General features: G+C 43.6%; 2 protein-coding genes across 5 annotated transcripts in view; one reads left to right on the top strand and one right to left on the bottom strand.

The window, feature by feature from the left end:
• The first annotated feature begins 6,454 nt into the window (after positions 1-6,454).
• On the top strand, positions 6,455-10,471 carry Srp14 (signal recognition particle 14). Its single transcript, XM_028767054.1, has 5 exons — positions 6,455-6,555; positions 6,696-6,768; positions 7,202-7,314; positions 9,236-9,268; positions 9,962-10,471. Exons 1-5 carry the CDS (start codon positions 6,532-6,534, stop codon positions 10,049-10,051), a joined length of 333 nt encoding a protein of 110 aa, XP_028622887.1. The 5' UTR covers positions 6,455-6,531; the 3' UTR covers positions 10,052-10,471.
• Positions 10,472-11,036: 565 nt separating this feature from the next.
• Positions 11,037-22,611, bottom strand: part of Eif2ak4 (eukaryotic translation initiation factor 2 alpha kinase 4) — an 83,489-nt gene continuing 71,914 nt past the window's right edge. For 3 of the 4 annotated variants that reach the window (XM_028766827.1, XM_028766828.1, XM_028766829.1), the window contains 8 exons: positions 22,217-22,303; positions 18,208-18,320; positions 16,184-16,242; positions 15,508-15,605; positions 14,374-14,442; positions 13,631-13,675; positions 12,128-12,246; positions 11,037-11,281 (listed from right to left, as the gene is read on the bottom strand). In XM_028766827.1, the coding sequence (XP_028622660.1) occupies positions 11,224-11,281; positions 12,128-12,246; positions 13,631-13,675; positions 14,374-14,442; positions 15,508-15,605; positions 16,184-16,242; positions 18,208-18,320; positions 22,217-22,303 (648 nt within the window). In that variant the 3' untranslated portion in view covers positions 11,037-11,223. Of the gene's footprint in view, positions 11,282-12,127; positions 12,247-13,630; positions 13,676-14,373; positions 14,443-15,507; positions 15,606-16,183; positions 16,243-18,207; positions 18,321-22,216; positions 22,304-22,611 lie in introns of those variants that run through there. The other variant, XR_003711347.1, reaches the window with a different exon arrangement.

The raw sequence follows: 22,611 nt of genomic DNA, 5'->3' as shown, positions 1-22,611 counted from the left end.
TGCCCTCCTGCATCTTGAGATGGTCACACCACACTTTGCTGGGTGGGACAGAAGTCCTGAAAGAAGACAACTGCTGGTGATGGGCTGTATGTCTGCTGACCAGTAGGCCTTTAGACAGCCACAAGGTACCTTCAATACTGTCCCACTTTTCAGAGAAGAAACTTGAATTATAAGAAAAAAGCAACTTATTTCCCAAGGTGTGTGTGTTTGTGTGTGTGTGTGTACCTATATATACATGTATACATATATGCATATATATAGTTTTGGAAATGTTTTTAAATTCAAAGCAAAACAAGGACTGGTGTACTTTGTCAAAGGGAAAGCACGCCTGTTTGCATGGCATCCCTCAGGGCTAGCTGGTTCTAGCCTGTCGTTTCATTCGGACACACGGCAGTCCAGAAGATTCTTATGCCTAGACAGACAAACTCTGTTGAGAGGAGGGACAACTGTGGCTCCCTCTTGTGCAAGAGTCAACTTTGTTTGCTCTTACAAACTCATTTCTGAATTCCTGGTTTATAAATGTGTCTCGTGGGCTGGAGAGATGGCTCGGCAGTTAAGAGCACTGGCTGCTCTTGCAGAGGTCCTGAGTTCAGTTCCCAGCAACCGCATGGTGGCTCTCAACCATGTGTGATGGGATGCAATGCCCGCTTCTAGTGGGTCTGAAGGAAGCAACAGTGAACTCACATACATAAAATAAGTAAATCTTTAAAAGAATATAAATAACTGTGTCTGGTATTTTCCTCTGAATGAGTTGTTACATCTACCCAGTTCCCTTAGTGATGATAATTTTAACAAAAAAATATGACAATGATTTTAACAGAAAACATGGTCATCATTTCATTTTCTTAAATAGTTCTTCACATCTGGGTTCCCGTCATTTGTCTCCACCCACTGTGGGTGGACACGAGACACAAATTTGCCAAGTTGGGAGTGGTCACTCTTCTTTTTGTTTTGTTTTTGAGCCAGGGTTTTGCTATTTAGCCCAGGCTGGCTCTAAAACCACAACCTCCCACCTCCATCTCCAAAGTTCTGGGCTTATAGGTGGCATGTGCCACCACACCTGGTTCATGACTAAGTTCCTAAATTGTTTTTAAAAGAGATTTATTTTTGTGGGAGCTCCCACCTCCAGATTCCAGCCTTGTTTAAATCCCTGTCCTGACTTCCTTCAGTGGTGGAACTATGTTCTGGACATATAAACTGAATAAACCTGTTCCTCCCCAACTTGCTTTTTTGGTTATGGTGTTTTTATCCCAGCAGTAGAAACTGTAAATAAGGCAACTGGCCAAGGACTCACTCTGGAGCACAGGCAGGGCTTGAATTTACTGTCTACCTTCCTCCATTAGTGTCCCCAGCTCTGGGATGATAGGCATGTGTAGACAAACTCAGTTCTGCCTTCTTTCTCTGTAGTGTGTTCTCCATGCCACAGATGGGGGAATCTTTCAGATATAAATATGATTGTCATTGTCTGTATACAACTTTCTTATCAAGACCTCCTCTCTGGATTTGTTTGTTCAGTTTTTGAGACATGGTTTCTTTGGCTGTCCTGGAATTTACTCTAAACCAGGCTAGTGTAACTTTTGATTTTTCTCAAACCCTACTTTTAATAATGGTTTCTAAATGCTATAACGTCCCTTCTAGCCCCCCCCCCCTTACTGGTTATTAGGATACAGAGGAGGTGGACTTGTTTAGAAATTACTCTTTGGAGCAAATCCCATCTGTGTTTTCAGGAAATCAGTAGTTCAGTTTATAGGTTTCAGCAGTGATAGCTCGATCCACTCACAAATACTTTATGAATACACCAGCAGTCCAGTTCAGTAGTGTTGGGATATCAAACTCGAATCAGCAGTGGTGGCATGACCTAACAGAAACAGGCCTCAGCCAAAACCATTAGAGCCAGCAGGAGCAATTAGGCCAAGAGAAGTTCTCTGCCGTGCCCTCTGAGTGAAGTGAAGATCATTGAAGATGCAAGACTAAGAAGCGTTGCAAAGCTAACTATGCAGGCACCCCCCATCCCCACCCAACCCTAGTCACTGTCCATTGAGTCCTGTTTATACTCCAAACATCACATGTCCTCCAAAGGTCTTGCCTCAGTCTGTCTTAGCAAAACTCCATGTGGGTCTGTATCAGCTGACATCACTCTGCCAATTAGCTGGAGTCTGAGGAAGCAGCAAGAAACTACAGAACACCACCAGAAGCTTTTTGGTGCATTTCCCTCTATGGGGTCATGACAAATGGAGCTTAGCTACGCAATGTAAGGTAGACCAATACATGCATGTTGTTCTTGCAAAACATCCTCACCCGTGTCTGCTTCAGTGAAACGTTCTTTAATATAACTGATTTTCCAAAGAAACCAGAAGTTTCCACATCAGACTGGCCTTGAACTCACAGAGATCTTCTGCCTGTCTCTGGCTCCTGAGTGCTGAGGTTAAAGTCATGGACTACCATGCCTGTCTGGATTTAAATTTTTTAAATATGTTGAATCCAGATACTCACAAGTGCTGGGCAAACACTCCACAGATGAGCCAGCCTCCCCCCACCATACCCCCTTTCCATCAGGAACAACATCTAAGCCTTCTGTGGCTATGGACCTTGTGTGATCATCAGGAAGGACATCCACGCTGGCTGTGACAATGGCCCTGTGTGATCTGGCCCCTTTTCCAGTCACTTTCACATACTTTCCCTCCCTCTGAAGTAGGATAGAAAGAAAAAAAATATGGACTCTAGAAAAATGAAAAAAAAAAAAATCTCACCTTTTCAGGAGTCTAGCCTGTGCTTCCTGCTGGCTGAGAAACTTCAGCAGTACTGATAAGATCAACACTACCCTCAGAGCAAGAACTCTCTTTCTAAAGATACTTCAAACACAGATCCTCAAGCAGCAAACTCTGCAGTCTTAGCTTTTGGCCTTGAGTTTAACTTTTGGGGCTCCTTGGCCTCTTATTCCTATTTTTTTTTTTCTAGACAGGGTTTCTTTGCATAGCCCTGGTTGTTCTGGAACTCACCTTGTAGACCAGGCTGACCTCAAACTCAGAGATCTGTTTCTGCTTCTCTAGTAGTGAACTTATTTTAAAACATTATTAATCTTTGTTAATCTTTAAATCCTATAAATTATATATTTTGAGTGGTATAATTAAAAAATCACAAAATCACACACACACACACACACACATTTTCTCACATCTTGGGGCTGTGTACTATGTATGCTTCTTTTAAGTATCCATCTTTCTAACCCCAGTTATTAGATCTAAAGCATGTATATACTCTAACCTCTACTTTAAATTCTGCTAATGCTTCACGATAACTGAGCTGAAATTGTTTTCTGTAGTGGAGTCAAGGATTGGACTTTATTTGAATGGATATTCTTAAGCAGGAAACTCCTCCAGGCACTAATGTTTGTCTGAGCTGTCTTTCTCTGCCACACACACAGACACACAAACTTATGTAACCGGCGTTTGCTACTTTGTGAGTTCCTTTTTTCCACCCTTCTGTACCCCTCTTCTTCCACCCTTTCAACTCCCTAACACTAGGTAGGAGAGAAGAAAGGATAGAGGGGAAAGGGGACGGCAATATTGTTAGACCACTTCCTGCTGATTATGGTGCTGAGTTCCTGGGGCAACTCCTCAGGTTATCTTATTTCCTCCGTCTGTTCGCACATAACTACTTGACAAACCACAGCCAACGGCATCCAATCACCAACCAGCCACCCAGCCCTTCTAGCATTTATCTAGCCTCTGAAAAGTGCCCAGAATTCCAAATGTCACATCCTCAGAGAAACTATATGCTGCTGGCAGAATCACGCCACTGCTACAGCACAGGGCAAATCATAGTCAACTGCTGTGGACAATCTGGGGTCAAAACAAAAACACATTTTTATAATATTTCTGTGATTTTTTTTAAAAAAAAACACAATATTTTCACTACACACACACACACACACACACACACACACGCTCACACACAATACCATCTGACCTTCCTAAAACAGAGCAACTGGTTTCCTCTTTGGGATCTTTGCTTGAGACACTGCTTCGGTCTGAAACACTCTATCTCTAGAATTTTGGATATCTAGTTCCTCTGTCTTTCTGCTCACAGTCATCTTCTTCAGGGGAAGCTCCCCTGACAAGTGAGGTTCCTCTCACCGGCCCTGCGACCCTTCTTAGCTGTCTTCACAGGGTTGGTTATCTGAGGCTCAGCTTGTGTTGGCTGTTGTTTTCTCCCTACCTTAGTGTGTCTTATGCACTGCTGTATCTCTAGACCCTAATCGTTCCTGGCACAGGCGAACTAGCACTCACCAAAATCCTGTCGCTAGGTTGAATATTGTTCTTATAAAGGTCCAGGGTTAAAGTTGGCTTTCAACAGAGCAGTTCCTAAAACTCTGGCCTCCTAACTCAATCTGGAGGCAGAATTGGACTGTACTTTTTGTCATTCTTGTTAGAGCTGGGTGTTGGCCTTTAGGGCCACCCAATATGCTTAGAGGAGTTCACCTCTATTATTTGACATGGGATGTGGCTCAATGGTAAAGTACTTATTTGTTTAGCATTCACAAGGCCAGGGGTTCTAGGACTGCATAAATAAACATTTATTGTTTGGGAATGCAATGGAAATAACAGTGGTGTCGTGGAAATGGGATGTTTTCCCATAGGCTCATATATTGAATGTCTGGTCATCGGGGAGTGGCAATATTTAAAAAGATTAAGAGGTGTACTTGGCATATTGGAGGAGGTGTGTCACTGGAGATGGGCTTTGAGGTTTCAAAAGCTAATGCCTCTCTCTGCCTATGCATCAGGATACAGAACTCTCAGCTAGTTCTCCATTACATGTCTGCCTGCACACAGTCAAAGTATCAACCCAGGACCCCCAAGACCAAGTCTCAGAACAAAAGAGATTTATTTGCCTCAGAGGGACAAAGTACAGGGAATAAGAGACAAAGACTGTGGGTGATAGTGGCACATGCCTTAAATCTCAGCACTCAGGAGGCAGAGGCAGGAGGATCTCTGTGAGTTTGAGGTCAGCCTGGGCTACAGAGTGAGTTCCAGGACAGCCAAGGCTACTCAGAGAAACCATGTCTCAAACTGAAGGGTTAATAGAAATTTCACTTCTAACAGTCTAGCAGTAAAATAGAGCCAGGAGAGCAGGTCAGCTAGCTCTGGGGCATTGTTTCCAGAAACCTGGCTGACTACAAGATAGATGGTAGATGATATGGTTGAATAAGATTGAGTCCTTATGAACAGGATGTTCCCCCCTGCTGTGACTGTTTCTTGAGCCCTGTTACACCTGTCATATGCTGAATTGTATAGACTGAATAATGAGTTGGGACTTTCTGTTGTATTGTCTGCTGGAGTTCTCCCTCGACCCCCCACCCTTTCTGGTTTGTGTTTTTTTTTCCTTTAAATATCCTACACTCCCCTCACTAGGGGTTGAGCTCCTCTATCCCTGTGTGAGTTACGGGACTTGGCCTCAGCGTGCTGATTGAAATACACCTCTTGCTGATTGCAACAAGATTGGTGTCTAATGAGTCATTTGGGTGGCTGTGATCTCTTGTGGTTTGAGTTGGGGGTCTCGCCTCCCGGGGGCCTTTCAAAACAAACAAAAAACAAAACAAAAAAACCCAACTCAGAGAGAGAGAGAGAGAGAGAGAGAGAGAGAGAGAGAGAGAGAGAGAATAGAGAAGGGGAAGGGAACAAGGGAGGGGAGCAGGAGATCTGGAATAGAACAAAGGACTGCTTCTGTATACAGAGGAAACAGACATGGTCCATAGGCAAACGACACTACAAAGGTAAAATGGGAAGCTTAGTGTTAGGATGAGATGTTTAATTTTATTTAGGTGAGCTAAAGGGGGCTTTTGGTTGCTGAACTTCAATACTTTGATATCTGGGCTTTGGCAGTCAGCCTCAGAAGAAGGAAATGACCAAATAAGGGAACAGCCCTTGGTGGCTAGCTTTAGGAATGTTTTTAGCAAGGCAGAGGCCTGCCAGAACAATGCTTGCCACAACTGAGCTGGCCAGAGGCCCTTCAATTATAACTCACTAATCTTTGAAAGTGTGAGCAAGCTCCCAGATATATGCTTTTATTAATGAGTTGTCTTGGTCATGGTGTCTCTTCACAGCAATAGAACAGTGATTAAGACAAATGGCTAAAGCTTAGCTAGCACTTCTATTACCAGACAGTATTCTGTATTTCAATATAAATTCATCTGCTCCTCACAGCCATATTGTGAAAGGGGTACTGTCATCCTCACCTTAAAAATGAGGAAAGTGGGACAGTGGACTCTTGGGTGACTTGCATATTTCTATCCAGTCTTTCTTTTGCACTCATTCCCCGCAACAGCCTAGGGTGAAACTTGACAAGGCAGTCCAACCACCTAGAGTGTCATTCCTCATTCTGGAGAGAAGAGGGCAGGGGTGGCAAGCGCGCAGGCGCAATGCAACCGGAGCGAGGCAGGGGTTGACGGAAGTCCCGCTTGAGCTGGGCGGGACTTCCGGTTGTAACCGCTGGAGGCTTCTGCTGACGGAGTCGGAACCTGCGGAGACCAGGATGGTGTTGCTCGAGAGCGAGCAGGTACCGGCGGCTCCGGAGGGACATGAACTCGAGCAAGTGGGGTCAGCTCGGGTCGCGTTTCTCCCTTTGCGGGCGGGCCAGGGCCGTGACGCGGCGGGGCGAGGACTGGAGGCTGCCTAACGGGGCGTGTTGTGTTGCAGTTCCTGACGGAGCTGACCAGGCTCTTCCAGAAGTGCCGGTCGTCGGGCAGCGTGTTCATCACCCTGAAGAAGTGTAAGCAGCCTCCGGGGCCGCGCCGGGAACGGCTGGGAGGGGGCAGCCCGGCCTCCGGCGTCTCCGCACCGGCCACCTCCAGGGCTCACAAGCCGCGGCAGTGCTGGGAAGTGTGGCTGGTGCGGCGCCGGTGACCCACTCACCGTGACAGTGGGGTCCTAAGTGTAACAGACGCCCACATTCTGTCAGGCAACGCAGCCCCTGCTCCATTAGTGAAGTAGAATAATCCATGGTGTCCCAGTGTTTATCGAGCACGTCGTTGCTCCTAGTTTGGGCCATATAGTAAGTGATGGCGGGTGTGGTCAATTTATGGGCGTGATAGTGGACCCTTCCATACGATTTTCAGATTTTCACTTTGGGCCCAGAAACAACTCCTGTGGTGGTGTTTACCTGGGTGTGCTTTTTTTTTTTCTTTTTTCTTTTATAAATACAGATGATGGTCGCACTAAACCCATCCCAAGGAAGAGTTCTGTGGAGGGCCTCGAGCCCGCAGAAAACAAGTGTCTGTTAAGAGCCACGGATGGGAAAAGGAAGATTAGTACCGTGGTGAGCTGGAGTCTTTTCTTTCTGCTTTGTTTTCTTTTGAGATGGCCTGGCTGACTCAAAAGTCAATTTTCTCTCAAATAGCCAAGGTACAGGAGTAACCTGTCTCAGTGCTAGCTAATAGAATGGCTTAAAAAAAATTAAAATAGTGGCTTGCAGTATACTCAGGCTAGCTTTGAACTTGTGGTTTAGGAAGATCACGGCAGGAGCTCCAGCCTGTGCTTGGGCCACAAGGGTGTCTTATCAACTGAGACAGATGACAGTGGTGATTTTCATGAAGTTGGAGATAGAATTCGGGCCAGGGTCTTCATCCTGCTAAGTCATCACTCGGTTTTGAGCCTCGCCCCTGGCCCCCTTGGACTGTAAAACACTGACTGAGGAAGGCCATGTCTGGATTAGGTCCCCTTTCCCTTTCATTTTGGCCTGTCCCTCCCAGGCTGTTTTGGGATCAGGATCTGTTTTTGCTTCTTTTTGGTGGTGGTGGGGGGCTGTTTGAGATGAGGACTCATGTAACTTAGGTTCATTATGTAGCCCACATGGCCTTGAACTTCTGACACTGTTGCCTCTATCTCCAAAGTGGTGGAATCCTAGGTGTGTACCACCTTCCCAGTTATCATTTTTGTAGGACAGATTATCAACAATAAACTGTTAAAACAGAATGTAGAGGCCAAATGCTTGTTCTGCTGGAATTTCTGTGGAAATGAGTGTAAGAGTCCATTCTCCTAGTAGTTGCCTTGAAGGATGATTAACTCTTTTCTTTTTGTGCTGGTCCTTCAGTGTACAATTTCTGGGAATTAGATGATTATTTTTAACCCGATTTTCCCCTATGTTCTTGTGTTTCACTTAACAAACACGTAGCTACAGATTAGGCTTGGTACTACAGAGGATGGATATAGTCAGGAACCATGGTCTTTTTATGAAAGGGTGGATGTGCCAAACAGTAGAGTCCCCAGATTCAAAGTGAAGGCTTCTTAATTCTGTAGGGAGCCTGTAACCACAGTGGTACAGGATACTCAGGAGACTGCAGACAGTAGTTGATAGGTTGAGAAGATTTAAAGTAAAGCAAGGTTACATTGCTGTTAAGGTTGGCAGTCACAGATGGGAAACTGAGTATTTTCCCTAGGTATTATGTCTTTTATGGCAGTTTGAACTGTGCTTATATCTGTCTGAATCAATGGAAGACAAAGTTGTTTTTTTGAACCAGGCCCTTGCTTATTCAGCCCAGACTGGCCTGGAACTTATTGTCCAGGCCAAGCCTTCTGATTGCTGGGACTCCAGGTCAGCTGAGGGAGTAGTTTTAATGTATTTTGCATAAGAAAATGAACACTTTTGATAGGTCCTCTAATATCTCTCAGAATCCAAAGAGAAAAACTCAGGGGCATCTGTATAAGGATTTTTTTTTAACCTTAAAATTTAAGACTGTGTTACCATAAGATCTTCCCACCTCTGGCTTACTATTGCTGGGATTGGGATTATCAGAGTGGGCTTGTGTGATAATAGGATTTTAGAGAGGTGAATAGTTGGGTGGGAGCCCACTTCTGCCTTCCCATCCTACTGCAGATGTCATGTGTTAGGTGGCACAGAGCTGCTCCGCTTGTTCTTGAGAACAGGGTAGGGTGGAAGGACAGCTGTGAGTACATTGGAACCTCTGACCTTGGGAATCAGTATTTAAAGATTAGGTAGTTATCTTTTTTCTTTTTCAAACAGGGTCTCTGTGCAGTCCTGCAACTCGATATGTAGACCAGGTTGGCTTAGAACTCACAGAGACCTGTCTGCTTCTGTCTCCAGAGTGCTGAGGTCTGAAGGTGTTTGTGTGCCACCATGCCTGGCCTAGGAGTTGTCTTGATGAACATTTTGAGACTTTTCTTGGATGAATAGGTGGTGTCTATATCTATAAAAAGAGGTGATCTTTTTCCCTTTGCAGGTGAGTTCCAAAGAAGTGAATAAGTTTCAGATGGTAAGTTCTATTTCCTCATGTTCTCCATTCCTCCTTGAGGTGAGCGTGCTGCTCAGCGTGGGAACCTGACTTCACCACTTGCCTGTGCTTTTATTTTATGAATATTGTTAGCAGTGTTTTTTTTTTTTTCCTTCCTGCCTGCCTTCCTCTTTTTTTCTGTTTTTTTTTTTTTGGTTTTGGTTTTTCAAGACAGGGTTTCTCTGTATAGTCCTGGCTGTCCTGGAACTCACTCTGTAGACCAGGCTAGGTTTGAACTCTCGAACTCAGAAATCCGCCTGCCTCTGCCTCCCAAGTGCTGGGATTAAAGGCGTGTGCCACCACCGCCCGGCTTTTTTTTTTTTTTTTTCTTTTCTTTTTGGTTTTTCGAGACAGGGTTTCTGTGTAGCCCTGGCTGTCCTGGAACTCACTCTGTAGACCAGGCTGGCCTTGATTCCTTTCAGTTTTTAAAACCAGTTCTTTCTTAAACTTTAGACATGTTCTGTGATATTGAGTAGGAAGTTGCCTGTAGGTTTCCCTTTTTGCTTGAAGAGAGTACAAAGCCTGCAGCTCCCTGTGGACTATGTCTCAGGAGCTGCAGGAGGAGTGGAGACTTTTGCACATCAGTCTCATGCCAGCTACTCCGAGTCCGTGTGGAAAGTCACCTGTGTCCCCAGTTTGTACCTTTTCTTGCTAAGGCCATGTTTTGGCTTTCAGGCCTATTCAAATCTACTGAGAGCCAACATGGATGGGCTGAAGAAGAGAGACAAGAAGAACAAGAGTAAGAAGAGCAAACCAGCACAGTGACAGGCCTGACTGCTACCCATCAGCCGCACAAGTGCAGTTTTCCTCTGTTTGCTGCTTTCACACCTCTGTCTGTAACTGTTTTCATGGAAGAATTCTTTAAGAGAGAAGGGTTGGGATGTTTATAGGCTAGTTGTGGTAAGAAGCCAGTTTTAGATTTGCACTGAATGGCTGGATATTCTTAGATTCCAGCCGTAAGGCCTCTAGTCATCTCTGAGGAGCTATGCATCATTAATCTCCATGCTAGCCGCTTCTTTCCCTACCCTATTTCTGACAATAACTATTAACTCTAGATGATACAGTTACTCAGTGATTTTTGCCTTGTCTTTGAGATTACTGTAATAGTTTTATTAAAAGTTGTGTTATCCTACAGGTGGGTTGTTTTTCTTGGTTGTATAATTTAAAATAAAAAAATTCCATTTAGTTATTTTGTGCATCTGTTGCACATTTGCTCTGTGCCACAGCAACAACTTGTATGATTGGTTCTCTTGTACCACACGTGTCTGGGATTGAACTCAAGTTACTGGACTTGACAGCAAGCATCTTTACTGCTGAGCCGTACTGCTGAGCCGTCTCCCTGGACCTTTATTCCTTTAGCCAGTCTGAGTTCTCACAGCCAAACAGGACATTATTTATCATTAATTATCATTGCTTAATGACATTAGGATAAATATTAGAGAATCATCAACAATAAAGATTCTGCCTGGCGTGGTGGCATAACCCTGTAATCTCAGTGGTCTAGAGGCAGGCTGATTATGAGTTTGAGGCCAGCCTGGGATGCATAGGGAGACTCTGTTCTGTCCTCCCACCCAGCTACAGAGGCAGAACAGATCACAGATGATTTTTGATACCTGCCTCTTTACTAGGAGGATGTAAATGTTGGGATATTTGTATGTGCTTAGTGTTTAGGATCAAAGGAAGAACAAGTCTGTTTTCTTCTCCAGCTCCATATAACCTCTAGTATTGGCAGAACTGCAACTGGAAAACAGCAGATATATATGAAAACATTTATTATATCAAAAAGGTACATTTATAACACGTGAAAACCCAACAAAGCTCAGCTTTGTAGAACAGCATATTAGAATTTAAAGTTAAAATGAATTGAATGCACAACATTCCACTATTCCAGTACAAGTCTCTGTCCATTTGAACAATACAGCAACAGTTCTTGAGGGTCAAAATAGGATTCTGTAGTAGTCATCTCTGTAACTGTACAGGAACAACACCGACACCCTGCAAAAGAAAAGGTCATGCACACGGATGACAGACTTAGTGGGATAAAATAGTTTAATAGCTTTGTTTTAATTAAAAGTATGATGGGAGATTGATCACTAGAAAGAGTGCATAAACGTTCCTGGAGCTGTGACGGACAGTTTGCAGTTAAGTTCTGATGAAGAAACTGCCATTCACCACCAACTTCCTTGATACTCTTTAAGGTAAACAGTGACATAAATGATTGACATCTACAGCAAAGGCACTCATGTTCTTTGTTTTTTAATGTCATTTGCTTTTTAGTGACTGGGTTTCATATAACCCAGACTGCCTTCAAACTTGCTTATAAGGCTGAGGATGATCTTGGATTCCTGATCTGTCTCTATATCCCAAGTGCTAGGATTAGAGTTGTGTGCCATCATCCCTGGCTTAGTTGTGTAAATGTTTTCTGAGGCTTGGGAGATGGCTCAGTTGGTAAAGTGCATGCCAAGCAGGCACTGAGTTTGGATCCCTAGACCAGTGTTAAAAAGCTGGGCAGAGTGGTGCCTCAAAGTGTAGCCTTGGACAGGGTGGAGGTGTGTGTGCTCCTGAAGCTCAGTGATGCCCGTCAGCCTAGCTCATTGAGGAGCTTCAGGTTCAGAGAGAGACCCTGTCTCAAAAAGAAATGGTGAAGAGGAAAGAGGCATGAGCCCCATGTCTCCACATGTCACACACATAATGCCCTCGTGGCTACACTCAGGCTCACAGTGTTTGTTACTGACAAGATCCTCACTGTGATTCACAGTCTAGGACTCGTTGACTGTTAATCCTTGACACCTACTCAGACCCTTCCCTAAATTTTAACCACACGGAAACCTGCTTACTTACTTCTTTTCAACTTTGATGTTATAAATTTCATCACAGACAAGTTTGAGGTATCTTTGCTTTGGCAGGCGTGACAGCAGCTGCTTCACAGTTGTGTTAAACGCCTGTTCATCAGCATCCCACTAGGAAAGACCAGACCAGATCAGACCAGATGTGACCAAGTGGAGCAGCAGGGTTACTGCCTGTTACAGCAGGGTTACTGCCTGGCCTTTCATGGGTCAGAAGAGTTGGTGATGGGGAGTCTGTGGTGGTTCTTTCTTTGAAGTATCAATTTTCTTTTAAGACTACAGGTATCTAGTTAGAGCCTGCTTGGCCTTGCCACAGCCCAGGTGTGCAAATGCGACTTTAGATTGCTTTCCTTGGATAGTTCCTGTGCATGGTGGACATTGTTGACCTTCATGTCACTGGACTGCATCAAAAGTCAGCAAACTGCCATAGAGTGCTGTGTGCTTGTTTGTTTGATCAACAGGTAATGAGGAGACAGGGTCTTAGTCTGTACCAGTGTCTGGCCCTGAACTGAGGACCCTTCTGCTTCCAATTCCAATCTTAATAAAAAATGTTTATTTTTAATCTATGACTAAACAGTATGGACAGACAAAAAGGTTATTTGATATGAAATGCTTTGAAAATTACCTGTAGTCTGTCATCTGTCATCTCCGTTCCTAGAAGTCTAGGCAGGAGGATTATTGCAGTTCAAGCCAAGCTTGGGCTATATTCTGGTTAGTTTTGTTAACAACACAAACTAGGCTATAAAGAGGGACCATTAAAAGAAGAACTGGTTCCAGTAGTTTGCCCCTAGGGCATTTTTCTTGATTAGGGATTCATGTGGGAGGGCCTAGCTTACTGTGGGTGGTGTTATCCTGGTCAGGCAGGCCTGGTCTATAAAGCAAGCCTACCAGTCATGAAGTCATCAGTAGCAACATTCCTCTGAGGTTCCTTCCTGCCTTGGAGTTCTACCTTGGCTTCCCTCAGTAAGGGATTCTAGCCTGTAAGAGGTGATAACCTTTTCTTCCTAGTTGTTTTTGGTCACAGCTATAGAAAACAAACTAGGACAGGCTACCTGGTAACATCCTGCCTCACAAAAATATAAAAATCGCCTGTAGCTATGATTATCTTACTACCATGGAAAACTTGAAATTTTTAAAAACTGAAAAAAAAAGTGTATAAAAGTATAAACAAACTGTAAACAAATCTTTTGGTTCTTTTACAATATGATTGTCTGTGTAGTTGTGCTTCCCTAACTGGGATAAAGATTTGCTTGGGAAACACATGGTACTATGGGTAAGACACTAGATGATGCCATCTGCTAGGCTCAAGTCCTGGCTTGAGCCTTTGTTGGGTGTGTGATTCTGATTTAGGAATGCCCATAACACATGTTAACAGAAGGACCAGTTACTAGCTAAATTCCTGATGCTGCCAAACATAATTACTAAGGAAGTTTAAGATCTTTTACCAGTTTTGACAAGACTGTTAAAGTCACAGTGCAGGACAGTTGCCATTGCTTACCTCTAATGATAGAAACTGTAAGATTGTTTCCTTGGGTAGATCCACCTGTTAACACATAGAAAGCATATCATTTTCTAAGAAGTCTAGGCAGCACACCCTGGCTGGGGCTATGGTGTCACTGCATGGATAAGAATAGGGCTGCTTTGAAATTTTTTTTTTCTGGGCACACGTGTGTGCATGTGTGTGAAGAATATTGGAAATATTCTTAGCTGCTCTTCCATCTTATTCTTTGAGGCAGGCAGAGTCTCAGTGAAACCCAGAGCTAGCTATTTGTGAGCCAACTTGCTGGTGTCTTCCTTCACCAGCTGTGGTTGGAATCATAGGCATTTATGTGGGTTCTGGGGACCAGAACTTTAGTCTTCACACATGGCAAGTGTTTTAACCATGTGGTTATCTTCCCACCCCTAAAGCAGACTTTAATTGGACTGTGTGAGCTAACAAGCACTAGGGGCTGGATTTCAGATCACATCCACACCCCAAAGGTGCAATGCTGCCATGTGTGCATAGTAAGGCCTCGACATGAGTGTGGCCTTAGGGGGAAAAAAGAAGAGAAAGAAGAGAAACACACAAATGGCCATCTTTTCTCCCCAGCTTTTGCTAGCTGTAGATAGGCTGTAATTCATATGAACAGCCGGGTCTGATACCAGCTACAGCTGACAGCAAACATAGCCCTGAATTCTGAGGCCACACTAAACAATGCAGACGGATGCTATCTTCAAACTGTTAAAGAACATGTGACTTACAGCCAAAATTTCAATTTCACTGCTTTTCTGATGTAAATTGGCGAGGGTGGTCTGAAGTCGGGTTTGTACCTAATAAGAAAATGGAGTTCAGAGCATGTTAAACTGAGCCATGTTATTTCTCATTCCAGAAAACAACAGCGTGACAAAGCCAGGGCTTAGAAAGGGCTCCCAGCAGAACATAAAGCTTGGCTCTTGATATAGCTTGGAGGAGGGAAAAACTGACTTTGGGTCTTGTTATGTTGCCCAGGTTGGTCTCAAACTTTAGATGTTTCCAAGCAACTGAGATTACAGGTGTATACCACCACACCTGGTTTACAAATGTTCTTCATAGTTGGGCTGTGGTGGCACAGGCCTTTAATCCTAGCAGTTGGGAGGCAGAAGCAGGTGAATCTCTTTGAGTTCAAGGCCAACCTGGTCTACAGAGTGACTATAGAGCCCAGGACAGCCAGGACTACACAGAGAAACCCTATCTTGAAAAAGCAAAGGAAACAAAACAAAAAACACAACAGCAACAAATCAAATGCTCTTAACATCTTCTCCCAGTAGTATCATGGCACACTTGTACCACACTCAACACATTCTGTTACTTCTTTTGTTCTTTTAACTGCAAAATGCACGTGCTTCTAAGGTTACACACATGGCCTTAGCATAGGCATACAGCAGACACTGAAACCATGAGAACCACTCTTGTGACTGGTCTAAAATGCTCCTATGTAGAAGAGGAACAAGCCACTTCCGACCGCCACGGGGAGCAGATTAAATGGATCATCTGTTGGCAGCTGCTGCTTACTAACATCTCTGGAGGACAGATGGGCTGAATTATGGCACCAGAGAAGTTCTGTTGACAAGACCTTCAGAAGCCACCAGGTTAGCAAAAGGGAAAAAATCTTTATATTTAAAGCCAAGGACAAGCGGCTGGAGAAATGGCTTAGTGGATCCAGGTTCAGTTCCCAGCACCTGCATAGTCAAAATCATCTGCAACTCTAGTTCTGGGGATCTGATGTCCTCTTCAGGCCTCTAAGATATATGGTGCACAGACATACATTCAGGCAAAACACCCATACACATAAAATAAAAGCAAGCATGCAAGCAAAAAAGAAAAAAAAAAGCCAAGGAAAGGTGGGTGTAATATACCTGAATCTCATGTCGCCGCCTGGTGCTGGCTGACAGCTTTTCTGGTGATAGAACACTCACGGTGGGGACTACTGTTGTTCCATGGATTTCAAACAAACCTGAGACAGAGAGTTCATGTTAAAGTCTTTACCCGGGCCCAGTTTCTAGAACACACCATAAAGAGCTGTTTATTAGTGTACATCTGGTTGTGACTCTAAGGGATAGAGCATGTCTGGGCCTTCATTTGTCTCTTTGAGATGGAGTCTAGTTATATATATTTATAGACCAGGCTGGCTTCAAACTGCGTCTTTCTGCCTTAGTCTCCCGAGTGTTAGGATTACAGGTATGTACCACTATATTTGGCCTGAGATACTTTTCTCTAGTCCGTTGTATGAGGGAAATATCCACATTGCATGTATATAGTGACCTGAGTCAAACGAAGTTTAAGTCACGTGTGAATACAGCACTGTGAATACAGCGCTGAGACAGACGAGGGTTAGAGTGGCCTGAGCCCAAGCTACCTCAGCGCTCGCTTCTAGGATGTTGGTGATGTTGGTACACACCTCAGGTGATACAGCTTTGCTGACACCTTCCTTTAAAAGGTATTTTCAGTGTGAGAAGGCATCACCCTTAGCCCTAAGACTCAGTGCAGACAACATAGCATTCTTAAGGCTAGGATTTCAATTAGTAATTATACCTGAAGCATTAGAAAATGACCCCTTCAGAGTTTGTACGGCAAGATTATCAGAAGCATCTCTAAAAACAAGCAAACAGACAATTAGGAAACTCAATAAGGCAAAAAGCAACTCAGATAAGGAAGGGTGCCCTCAGAGCATGCCACCTTTCCTATGGAATATAAAAACACGGTTCTCTTAGTTATTAATTGGAGGGAAAAAAACAAAACAAAATGATTAGTGATGCTTTTTGTCATGAGCAAGTAAAAGAAATTAAGGACATGATTCATGTTAAAAGACTAAGACGACATCCTGATTCACTCAACTGGGTCTGAAATCCAGGCTCCACAGAGGCAGCTAATTTAATGAAATGTAGTAGGTGTTCCTTTTGCTCCCTTATAATACAAAGAAACAGCAGTAGCAGGCTCCACCTGCACTTAGCCAGGAGCCTTGGCGACCACCACAGGAGATGTTTGGTAAGTACAGATATTTCAAAAGCTGTACACAGACGTTCTTTGAAACGCTGCACATTAATTTATAACCTTTAAGAGACACAGGAGTGCCCCTCCCTTTCATTTTTGACTTGACTCTCTGCTTCTAACAAGCTGGTGACTTCAAAAATAGCACATTCCTTGAAAAAAGTGGTCATGGAAAGTGTGTGTTGGGGGCTGGGGGGTGACTTAGGGTACAGGTGGCAAAGCAAGGCTTGTTTTCTATAAGCTGAGATGCCTCAGTCCTGGCACTCATGGTACTTGGTGTCAGATATTCTTTGCTGGAGGTCCATCCATCAGTCTGTCCCTGTCACTATGCCCAGCAGCACTCAGGTCTTTACTACACCTGTAATGCCCCACTGTGACAACAACGTCTCTGCAACACTATCACATGCCCCTGTGGGAACAAGATTGCTACTAGCTGAGAATTATTGACATCCCCTTAAATTTAAGTATTTTCTTTCTGTCTTTTGGTTGTTTTTGAGACAGTGCCTCATGGATCTCAGGCTGGACTTGAATTTACTATGTAGCAGAGGCTGACCTTGAACTCCTGACCTACCAAATGCTGGGACTCTAGGTATTTGTCAAGATTATAATACATAGATCTGTTTGTTTTGAAAGGAGCATGTATGTAAGAGTTGCAAAGATGTAAGATCTTTTCTAATCCCACTGCCCTTTTATACAATCCCCCAGAAGTAACTATAGTCAAACATCTTGTACAGTCCTCCAGATGTTTCCTATATGTAAATTGCATATTTTGCCTTAAGAAAGTAGGATTATACAATCCATCCCATGGAAGCTCTGCAGAGATATAAACAAAATGTAATACCTTGGAGACTTTTGAAAACAAACCACTTTTGAAACTGAAATTATTATTATTGTTTTAAAAGAACTATTTATTTTATGTATATGAGTACATTGTCACTATCTTCAGACACAATAGAAGAGGGCATCAGATCCCATTATAGATGGTTGTGAGGCACCATGTGGTTGCTGGGGATTGAACTCAGGACCCCTGGAAGAGCAGTCAGTGCTCTTTACCACTGAGCTATCTCTCCAGCCCCCTTATTTTTTAAATAAAGTTTTTTTTCTACTAAGATATATTATCATCTAGGTTAAAATGACATAGTTATTACTTTCACCAAAAATAGATAAGTAATTTTTAAATGTTTTAAGTGTTAATTTCTAATAGATTTTGAAAATTTTGAGATGGGCATTAGGGTGTGGCTGTGTAGTGCTGGCTGGCTTGCCCTTGAACTTGTGATTTTCCAATCTCAGTCCCCTAAGTGGTGAGATCACAGACATGTGCCACCATTTGTACCTCAACTGCAGTACACTGGAACAGATTAATCATGGTTTTATGGAGTTAGTTCTCACAAATCCAGGTCTTCCCATGTATTTGTTTCTTCTGCCTATGGCTGTTTGTTTACTTTCCTTCTTCTCTGTCATGTTATGGCACACAAAGGGGCCTTACCAGAACATAAGGAGGTGGGGCTGCCCAATTTTTGGCTTCACAAATTGTCAGCTAAATTACTTTGTTTTCTTTATAAATTCACCTGAAATTCCTTTCGTCACCAACTTTGGTCCTTAGTTTCTGCATGACATGATCCACAAGATCTGATTCCAACACACGTTTTTCTGTTTGCCTCTCCTTCTCAAAGGACTTGACCTTGGAAAGAATGAAATAATTATGTGGAGGTTTCTGAAGCCAGAATGGTAGCTCAGTGTGCCCCAGTGAAGCAACTGGGTCAACAGTTTGGAGTCAATGGGTCTTAACTGGGGGTAATTCTGCTTTCTGGAAGACTTCTAGCAGTTTTTTGTTTTTTAAAGTTGCACTTCAAAAATGTTATTGTATTTATTTTGTATATGTATTGTGTATTTTGTGTATATGTATGTATATGGGCACATGCATGCATGCCATGGTGTGTGAGATCAGAGGATCACTTGCAGGAGTGGAGTCTCTCCTTTTACTGTGTTACTATGGGAGTCCTGGGCGTGGACGTAGGTCATTAGGCTTGGTGGTAAGCGCCTCGACGCTCAGGCTCTCAGATGCTTTTAGATGTCACAGTTGCGGAGTGTGCTCCCACAGCTTGACTTACACTATTACAAGGTCAAGGTCAAGGATACAGCAATGATGAACCAAAGCTCCAAACACTGAAAGTACTGTTGAGATACACGGTCCGTTCAGGAATAGGGATGACAGAATTAAACAACAAGAAAAGGCTCTCACATTACTACATTATCCTCTCTTAAGCTTCCAGTCAATCATCAAGGGTTTTCAGACATCAGCACTACCTACCTGACAAACCCACTTTCATGGGGTCTGCCCTGTCACTCTCACTCTCGTGGCCAGCACCCAGCTGTGCTCTGGGGTAGCCTGATGCTGTCATGTTGTTTGCAGATTCTCCACTCCACAATAACAACCCTGCAGGTAAACTTTTTTCAAACTAAATTCTGATGTACTCTTTGTCCAGACTTTAACTGGCACCCCACTGGCTGCTAAACGATACTCAAAACTCCTTGATCTAGCGATGGCTACTCCTGCCTGCTAAGTTAAGTAGCCTTCATTCAAGATACACTGTCCAGGCACATTGCCATGCCATCCTTGGGCATGTCAGAGCAGCTGCTAGCTACTTAAGATGCTCACAGGTTGGGGGATTACAGGATTGAATCTATTCATGTTTCCTCAGAATGAAGCAGAAAGAGTCATCAGATTTCCATCCTTAAGCTCACCCACATGTGATCTGTCCCACCTGGCCATGATCTTGGTTGCCAGAGTATATAGAAGGTAGACTGGGATTGGGACTCCAGAGATACAGCTGTCATGAGTTATTACCCATGCTGGGGTGGGCTTTTCTTTCAATGAAGCTGCTTTTGAGTTACCCATGCTCCTGTAAGAAATCCCAATAAACTCATTGCTCCACCAAGTGGGACTTGGATAAAAGTGTGTTTGGTCTATTTTGTCCTCTCTGGGGTGTATGGGTGCTTCTGTATAACTCTCTGAGAAAAGTCACACCATCAGGATAGAATCAGAATGTTTTCCAAGGACCTGAACCTGTCTTTGAGAGAGCCTACTACTAAAACCCTCTCCATGGCCTTTGTTATGCCCTCTTCTTAAAAGGCTCTTCAGCACACATCTATAGCCTGCCTGTCTGAGTCTAGAAACCCCTCTAGCACCTGAAGATGCCCTCCCACTACCTGCTATCCCCTTCAAGGCTTAGAATGTTCTCTACAGGACACTGATCAGCAGTTTTTAGCTTATAATGCACACAGGTTTTATGTCCCCCATCAATTATATTTGCGCATCCATGTTTATTACTGCCCTAAGCACAACAGCTAAGATAAAGAACCAGCTGAGATCCATTTCATCAGCAGCAGTTGAATGGATAAAGAAAATGTGGTACATATACACAATGTCATTTTTTCAGCTGTAATGAAAAATGAAATCATGACATTTGCAAGAAAATGGATACAACTGGAGATTACGATGTTAAGCAAAATGAGCCAGACACAGAAAGACAAATGCTATATATCTGTTCTGTTCTTATGTGTGGAATCCAGATGTGTGTGCATGCATTTGTGTACTCATGCTCATAATTAGAAAAGGGATCACAAGGGAAGAGAGATATCTGGGGCTGTGGGAAAAGATAATGGAATCCAAGTTACATGAAAGCAAAAGCAAGGAGTATTTGGAGGCAGGAAGGAGAGCAGAAAGAAGACAGCAGAGAGGTAAGGAGAGCCAGGTGGGAGGGCCAAGAATGAAGCCAAGTGCAATGGCATGTATGTCTGCATGGAGATGCCACTCTGAGGGGCTGGAGAGATGGCTCAGTATTAAGAGCATTAAGAGGACCTGGGTTCCATTCTCAGCACCCACATGGCAGCTCTTAGCTGTTTGGAACTCCAGTTCCAGAGGATCCCATACAGACACATAGCAAAACAAAACACCAATGTACATAAAATAAAAATGAATAAAACCATTAAAACAACCAATCAACAAAGCAAACAAAACCAGGAAATCCCATCATTTGTATGTTAATAATAAAATGATCTTGAAATTAAATATGCTATGTTAAAAAGAATAAAAAGGGAAGACACAAATTACTAATATCAGGAATGAAAGGGGGGCCAGGCAGTGGTGGTGCACACGTTTAATCCCAGCACTTGGGAGGCAGAGGCAGGTGGATTTCTGAGTTTGAGGCCAGCCTGGTCTACAGAGTGAGTTTCAGGACAGCCAGGGCTACACAGAGAAACCCTGTCTAGAAAAACCAAGAAAAGAAAAAAAAAAGGAAAAGAAAAGAAAAGAAAAAAACAAAAAGAATGAAAGAGGGGACATCCTTCCAAAGCTTAGAGACAGTGGAACAAATAACCAAGGAATACCTAAGACAGCCAGAGGAAACTGTGTTAGGAAAGACAAAGTTCCCTGTTCATCCTGAAAAAGGCTGTTGAACAGCTGGGTATGTAGGCCTGTGTGGGCCTTGTGTGCTTGTTTTATTTTTTAATTATGTGTCTATGTGTCTACAGATATGAGCACGTGACTGCAGATGCCTGAAGAGGCTGGAGGGGTTGGGTTCTTCTGGAGCTGACGTCACAGGGAGTTGAGTCCTGATGTGAGTGCTGGGAAGAATCAAACTCTATCTCTGAAAGGGCAGTATGTGCTCTTACCCACTAAGCCCTCTCTCTTGCCTGTGTGGTTTTATGGTGATCATATGCACACATTTGAGGTGCAATTCTTACTGCATACAAACTCTTAAAACACAGGGCCAACGCATCCTGACAACATTATAAGAAAAAATAAGGAGAAAAGGATAAAGGCCAATTTTTTCCTTTCAAAACAATATTTGAAAAGGTCATGAGGTGGTAGGTTTATGTACAGTTTTAGCTAGGTACAACAGAGTGAAATTGTTTAGGAAGACTCCAGAAGACAAGCTGTTGGCAGGTACAGCTCTCCTAAGAAAAGAGCTCGGGACTGGGAGATGGCTCAGTGGCTAAGAGTACCGGCTGATCTTACAGGACCTGGATTTCATCCCCATGTGACAGCTTACTGCCATCTGTAACTGCAGTTCTAGAAGAGGGCGTCAGATCCCATCTTCTGGCCTCTGTGGGCACTGCACACACATGGTGCACAGACAGATGGAGGCAGAACACCGATACATATAATACTAAAAAATAAAAAAGGGAGATCTAAAAAAAATTTTATTTTCTCTAGGAAGACGATCAGTCATGATAGAGTTTAGAGCCAAAGAGCGAGAGAGCAAGAGAGAGCGAGAGAGCGAGAGAGCGAGAGAGCGAGAGAGCGAGAGAGAGAGAGAGAGAGAGAGAGAGAGAGAGAGAGAGAGAGAGAGAGAGCGAGCATGCTGAAGCACACTAGAGGCTCCACAGGCAACAGTTCAACAGTTTGTGGAAAATGCTAGTTAATTTCCCGTGGTGTTGTGTGCATGTGTGTGTGTGTGCTCGTGTGCTTGTGTGTGTGGGAGTGTAGTTTTAACGGGTTGAATTGGGGGTCTCACCCATGCTAGGTAAGCTCAACCACTGAGCTACATCTCCAGCCCTCCCCTCCCTCTTTACCTTGACATGGCTTCCTTCTTTATCGGAGACCAGGGCCACATAGGTGATTTCATGATGTCTGCAGTACTCTTGCAACTCTTCCTGAGACTGAAACAAACAGGGAGACGAATGGACACAATATGCCTGGGCCCCTTCAAGTCATTAAGGACAATGAAAAAACTGCTGCTAATTGTATTCCCAAGGTGAGTTACTAAATGCGCTGACTTCAGGGGATATGAATGCTATTGAGAGGAGCACAGAATTCCAGGAAGCAGTTCTCTTGTGCCTTCTCTACTTGCATGATTGTTTTGAAGGACGGTGAACAAGTAGTGCAGTCGTGACAGGAAGAGGTTTTCAATGGCTTCAAGACTTAACAAAATGTGCCAAGTCCTATAAAACACACACACCACCACACA

Source organism: Grammomys surdaster, unplaced genomic scaffold, assembly GCF_004785775.1.
Source record: "Grammomys surdaster isolate TR1022 unplaced genomic scaffold, NIH_TR_1.0 170, whole genome shotgun sequence".
Lineage (NCBI taxonomy): Eukaryota > Metazoa > Chordata > Mammalia > Rodentia > Muridae > Grammomys > Grammomys surdaster.
The sequence above is the reverse complement of the archived record's forward strand: the minus strand, read 5'-3'. Positions and strand labels throughout refer to the sequence as shown.